The sequence below is a fragment of the Anguilla rostrata genome, chromosome 16 (genome assembly GCF_018555375.3).
Source record: "Anguilla rostrata isolate EN2019 chromosome 16, ASM1855537v3, whole genome shotgun sequence".
NCBI lineage: Eukaryota > Metazoa > Chordata > Actinopteri > Anguilliformes > Anguillidae > Anguilla > Anguilla rostrata.
Genome location: NC_057948.1, coordinates 29802265 through 29808813, shown reverse-complemented (window position 1 = coordinate 29808813; position 6549 = coordinate 29802265). Strand labels below are relative to the sequence as shown.

General features: G+C 48.5%; 1 protein-coding gene across 1 annotated transcript in view; it reads left to right on the top strand.

Moving 5' to 3' along the window:
• Window positions 1-5011, top strand: part of LOC135242112 (C-type lectin domain family 18 member A-like) — a 16967-nt gene extending 11956 nt beyond the window's left edge. The window contains exons 7-12 of the mRNA XM_064313030.1: window positions 845-937; window positions 1309-1415; window positions 1810-1939; window positions 2202-2298; window positions 2523-2614; window positions 4493-5011. Of these exons, the coding sequence (XP_064169100.1) occupies window positions 845-937; window positions 1309-1415; window positions 1810-1939; window positions 2202-2298; window positions 2523-2614; window positions 4493-4542 (569 nt within the window). The 3' untranslated portion in view covers window positions 4543-5011. The remainder of the gene's footprint in view (window positions 1-844; window positions 938-1308; window positions 1416-1809; window positions 1940-2201; window positions 2299-2522; window positions 2615-4492) is intronic.
• Window positions 5012-6549: the final 1538 nt, after the last annotated feature.

Below are 6549 nucleotides of genomic sequence, written 5' to 3'. Positions count from 1 at the left end.
AGTGTGTTTGTGTTCCAGTGCTGACAGGGTGTTTGTGTTCCAGTGCTGACGGTGTGTTTGTGTTCCAGTGCTGACGGTGTGTTTGTTGTTCCAGTGCGCTGCAGTGCGTTTGTGTTCCAGTGCGCTGCAGTGTGTTTGTTGTTCCAGTGCTGACAGTGTGTTTGTTGTTTCAGTGCTGACAGTGTGTTTGTTGTTCCAGTGCGCTACAGTGTGTCGGTGTTCCAGTGCTGACGGTGTGTTTGTTGTTCCAGTGCTGACAGTGTGTTTGTGTTCCAGTGCGCTGCAGTGTGTTTGTTGTTCCAGTGCGCTGCAGTGTGTTTGTTGTTCCAGTGCTGACAGTGTGTTTGTGTTCCAGTGCTGACGGTGTGTTTGTGTTCCAGTGCTGACAGTGTGCTTGTGTTCCAGTGCTGACAGTGTGTTTGTTGTTCCAGTGCTGATGGTGTGTTTGTTGTTCCAGTGTGCTGCAGTGTGTTTGTTGTTCCAGTGCTGACAGTGTGTTTGTGTTCCTGTGCTGACGGTGTGTTTGTGTTCCAGTGCGCTGCAGTGTGTTTGTGTTCCAGTGCTGACAGTGTGTTTGTGTTCTAGTGCTGACAGTGTGTTTGTTGTTCCAGTGCGCTGCAGTGTGTTTGTTGTTCCAGTGCTGACAGTGTGTTTGTTGTTCCAGTGCTGACAGTGTGTTTGTGTTCCAGTGCTGACAGTGTGTTTGTGTTCCAGTGCTGACGGTGTGTTTGTTGTTCCAGTGCGCTGCAGTGTGTTTGTTGTTCCAGTGCTGACGGTGTGCTTGTGTTCCAGTGCGCTGCAGTCTGCTTGTGTTCCAGTGCTGACAGTGTGTTTGTTGTTACAGTGCGCTGCAGTGTCCAGTGTGTGCACGGGCGGTACCGAGAGGAGGAGTGCTCTTGCCTGTGTGACGTTGGCTATGGGGGAGCGCAGTGTGCAGGTGGGGGCCCCCGCTGTGATGACATCATGTGACAGGTCCAGTCATTCTGCTGGGGGGGGGGTCTCCCCTCTATCTGATGGATGTTAGAGTTACTACTCATATGGGATTAAAAGGATTCCTCTTGTTTTATGGTTTTCTGTATGCTCAGTGTGCTGTGCCACTGACTGCAGACAGATGCTACTGTATGTGAGGAGCCTGCCTACTCCCTACTGGGAGGCAGGTCTCTCTTGATTGATGGCCCAATTCAATTAACAATGCGCTGGACTCTGCTCTGATCTTCTCTCTCTAATGACTGTAGCCAGTGCTTCCTGCCCTCTGCTTATTCAGTCCAACTGCCAAACGCCGTTTCCGATGCTCTCTCCCCTGCGCAGAGAAGGTGCGGTTCCCCTTCCACAGCTGCGACGTGCGGATCGATGGAGAGTGCTTCATGGTGTCTCCGCAGGCAGACACTTACTACGGAGCCAAGGCCCGCTGCCAGGTGAGGCTCCACGCCGCCTCAGCTCTGTCACAACGAGGATGAGAGCGAGCGGCAGGAACCGGTCTTCCCAGCCGCGATTCTCTGAATCAGGATTTCACTGGAGAAATGAAAACTGCTGATTGTTTGTAGTGCCTACTTTGTTTGTAATGGGAATATGTAGTCCTTAGCATCATCTGTCACTGGTGAAGAAGCGTTAGTAAATGTTTAGGTGTGTCTCACAGAACCTTTAGCTGTGTGTGTGTGTGTTTGTGCACACGCTTCCATCCGCGTGTTTGTGTGCGTGTGTGTGTGCATGTGCGTTTGTGTGTGTGTGTGTGTGTATGTGCACGTGTATTTGTATTTTTGTGACTGAGCACGTGTGTATAAATGTGTTAATTTCTCTGGCGATACTCAGGACAAAGGAGGGATTCTAGCTCAGATCCACAACCAGAAGGTCCAGGACATCCTGGCTTTCTACCTCAGCCAGCTGGAGACCACCAACGAGGTCAAAGACCCGGACTTCGAGACAGGCAATTTCTGGATTGGTAAAGGCCCCGTCCTGTCCCTGTCCCCACGCCCGCTCTCGTGTGAAGCACGATGGCGAATGCGGTTTTCTTTTCAGCTTCGGGTGATTGAACGCGCTGTTGTTTAATCAAAGCGAGGGAGCACACAAAGGAGTTTGGGAGTGTTGACTGAGAGCGCGTTGGGCTCGGCCCTCGTCTGTGACTGATGGCATTTAGAGAGAGCGCTCCTCGTGTCTCTGGCGGCATGCGCTCCTCCGTTTCATCGTCGCTTTCTCTGATGCAGGTCTGACCTATAAAACCTCAAAGGACTCATTTCGCTGGGACTCCGGGGAGGGGCCCTCTTTCACCAGCTTCGCCTTCGGGCAGCCCGACAATCAGGGGTGAGTGAGAGGGGAGGCCGCCTCCCCTGTGCGTACAGGTTGGTCCTGTGGTTACTGTTTTTTTTTTTCAAAACTTAAAATGCGTTTCTGAAGTTCTTGTCTTGATTAGAATTTATGTACTTGAGAGGGGGGTTCGAGTTTTAGTCACTCTTCTGCTTGGTGATATTCTGGTGTTTTTCCCCCCATCTGACCACTAGAGGTCTCCCCCATTCTCTCTGCCGCAGCTTCGGGAACTGCGTGGAGCTGCAGGCTGCCAGCGCTTTCAACTGGAATGACCAGCGCTGTAAAACACGCAACCGGTACATCTGCCAGTTCGGTGAGTCCCGGCCCCTCCCCTCCACCTCCCCCCGTGTACGGCAGCCCCGGACTCTGCTGCAGGAGGCAGACAGTCTCTCAGCCTTCTCTATCAGAGAGCAGGGAACACCGCACAAAGGGCTTGGTATCCCTGGCTTTGGTTGGTTTGAGCCAGCTGTGCCACAGCCGGATGGTAGCTACGCCATTTTTTTCCACTAGTGTTAAGTATTTTTCGCATTATAATTTTATCTAAATATATAGCGTGCAACCATTCGGTTATGGTCTGCACATTTTTTTTTTTTCATGCGAAAATTGTATGCATAGCTATAATGGAGCTGGCAACTGATGTTGGTGAAAGTGGCACCTTTTTAACAATACACTTATTCATCTAACATAAATACATAAATACAGTGTGTGTTTATACAAGTAAAGAAGCATCAAAACAAACTGATTTTGATTTACCCCTCAGGCTGACTCCAATGCGCTTTGATGGCTTGAATGTGCTTTCGCAAATACATTTTGTTTTATTTGTGAATCGAAAGTCATCTTTTAGCCTCCGACACGGTAAGTGATCTACAGGGTGAGAGCAGAGCAGTAAATGTACAATAACTCACTTTAATAACGTGCGTGCGCTCTGTTTGTCTAGTTTTTGTACCGCTTCGACTAATCGGCGCATAACAAATATTATTTCTTGGCGAAATGAAAAGGACGCGATCACCCAGCGCTGTCAAACACGAGACCTTTTGTTTTTATTTTATCCTCTAATGATGCCGAAGTGCGCACATAAAACCAGAAGGCTTGTGAAATAAAACAAAGGTACTTTCTGCTTATTGCGACGCTCTCCGGTTTTTATCTCGAACCATTCGTCGTTAAGAACACGTCCGATACGCTGTCACTGCATTTTGATGATGTACAATTCCGCTACACTCACGTTTAATCAATGTGGCGTAACGCAGAGTGTGTTTGTGATCAATACGTGTCACTTCCATGGGGGTGACAGGCCATATTTATGGTCCGTTGCACGGCGAGATAAGGAGAGAAGGTGTGTGCTGCCTTTTCTGTGGTTTGTTCTACTGGAGCGATGCGTATCAATCATAAAGAGCACCTTTTTAATGTAGGCGGCATTACCGGATGTTGTTTTTAACGGTTTGAGTTTAAGAACCATTTATACGTCTCTGAGCTATAATGGCAGATGGGGTTTTTTTTTTTTTTTTTTTTTAAAGGAATAAAGATGGATGAAAGGTGGGTGCACCTGGATGACTAGGTGACTGTACAGTACATTACCAACACGTCTGCCATCTACAGGACCCCCATTAAAAATAAAACTCAATAGAGCAACAAATTGCAAAATAAATTAATTTGCCTATGATTAATAGCTTTTCTCCCCCCCTCCCCCCCCGCCAGTTTAATTGGAAAGCTACATCCACGTGCAGTCTGTTAATTGGCAAAATAGGAATGATAAGGGAGAAATTCAGAAAGTGGAGCTCTCAGACTAAGGGAGGGGGGTGGGGGGGGGGACACACCAGCTGCATCTCTGCAGGATGATGTGCTCATTACTTCATCCTCCTGGTTACCTGGAGAACTGGAGCATTGTGTGCTTGAACAAGAACAAAACAAAAAAAAGTTGTGTATTTAAAATAGGGAAATGGGAACGACAGTAGTGGTTTGTGCTCCAGGAACAAGTTTTTTTTTCGGGGGAATCAGTGACTCTGTTTGAATGGCTTTTGTAATCTTACATGGAACATTAATGTCTGCTGAACTGAATCCGAATTTTCATTGCTTTTCTGGAGGGGATTTGTGTCATTAACCGTTTCACTTTGAGCACAATTGTTTTAATCATTCACTTGGGGCTTTAAGTAATGGCGTGTGTGTGTGTGTGTGTGTGTGTGTGTGTCCACAGCTCCTGAGCACATAGCCCTCTGGGAAGTTGGTAGAGGAAGGAGGACATGATCACAGTTCCAGGACAGTAGATTTTGGCTGCCTTCTTTAGTCAATTAGTTTGTGCTGCAGTAGTGACCTGTCTGTCATTGGGGCGAGCAGAGTGTCGGATCCGAGGGCGCCCTCTGCTGGCTGCGCTCGATTTGCCTCCACGTCACGCATCCAGCTCCTTATAGTGTTACCATTACTCCCAGTAACCGACGGATCGTCGCACATTGCCGCCTATTTCCGGACAGGCCTGAGTTAGCACTGCCGTCACCTGCGTGGATCAGCCAAAGACGCAGCGCTGCTCTCTCTCCTTCTCTGCTCAAATCCGGCTGCTCCCCCTCGACGCTCCCACTGCGACGGCCCGGGCTGGGACGTGCTGCTTTAGTTAAGCATTACAGGATGCCTCTCTCTGCTCGCTCAAGGGAGGTTCCCCCCCCCCCCCTCCCCGGACTTTACAGACACACAGCCTCTCGGCATGAGGCGTTTCGTCCACCAGCCCTGCCTATCCGTGCTGTCCTTCTCCTCAGCCCTTCTCCCTCCTCCCCCCTCTGCACCTCGGCAGCGGCGGCATCGCGGCTCGCCGCCTAAAAAAGTAACTCTGGCGCCTAATCCCAACCTGCTGAGGCGCCGTCTTCCTCTCCTCTCTCCTCTCTCTCTCTCTCTCTCCCTCTCCTCTCGTCCTCTCTCCCCCCTCCCTACTCTTCTCTCTCCCCTCCTCTTTCCTCCTTCTCAATCCCTATCTCTCACTCTCTGCCCGTCTCTCTCCTCTCTCTCTCTCCTCTCTCTCTCTCTCTCTCTCTCCTCTTTCCCTCTCCCTCCCTCCTCTCTCTCCTCTCTCCTCCTCTCTCTCTCTCCCTCTCCTCTCTCTCTCTCTCCCTCCCCTCTCTCTCTCTCTCCTCTCCTCCTCTCCTCTCTCTCTCTCCTCCTGCTCTCTCTCTTCTCTCTCCTCCCTCTCCTCTTCTTCCTCCCTGCCTCTCTCTCTCTTGCTCTTTCTCTCTCTCTCTCTCTCTCTCTCTCTCTCTCTTCCTCCCTGTCTCTCTCTCATGCTCTTTCTCTCTCTCTCCCTCTCTCCTGCTGGGGAATCGGAGGCTCGGGGAGCGGGAGCTGGGTGCCAGCCTGCGGCCGGGGGGGGGGGGGGGGGTAGGCAGGCAGAGATCTCCCTGGCATCTCTCAGCAGCCTGGCAGTGTGGTCTTTCCCATTCCCTCGCCACCGTCTGGGGTCCTACCCCCAGGGCATGGACATGCAGATATTTATCAAAATGTACATTTGTTTTTGTTTTTCTTGCTAATGAGCTGAAGAAACCTCATTTTGTCAGTTATTTGTTTTGTAGCTGGTTGCTGAAGAGAAATCTAGGTTCTGTGTAAATGCCAAAATAAGTCTTGACTTTGAACTGTAAATGGTTATAGTTTACCCAAACCTGTAAGATTGTTGAGAAGTCAGTATACCAGAGTAGAATAATTCTAGCACTGAGATTTGTACTAATCTCTAGTATTAATTCATAAACATTACTGTAGGTTTAGCAACCTTACATTGATTGCACTGACTACAGGTTATGAAGACTGCTGTCTGGAATAGATAATTAAATTGATTTAAATAAATATGAGATTATTATTTTGCTAATGTTTTGTTTTTGTCTGTGTATGAGTGTGTGAGTAGTAGTGAGTGAGTGTGAAATGAAGTGCTCTTTTGTGTCACAAGGTTCATGCTCATGATGAGACTCTTTCAGAAGATACAGATGGTGGTGTGAAAAGAACCCACAGGTGCTTTCACACCAAGGCCAAAACTACAAGGCAAATACCACTTTGAAGGTAGAAGTCACTTAGCAACCAGATTTTTAAACTGGATTTTTTGGCTTCTCTTTGAATTTAAACAGAGAAGGCAGTTGACTGCTAAATTGACTTAATTAGTTAGATGGTGACATATTACAGGATATAATCATGGGCAAAATGATTTCTTTGACTCATCACCATTTAGTGATCCTTTTTGTTTTCAGTTCTCTACAAATTTACTCTAATATGAACACACTCCTG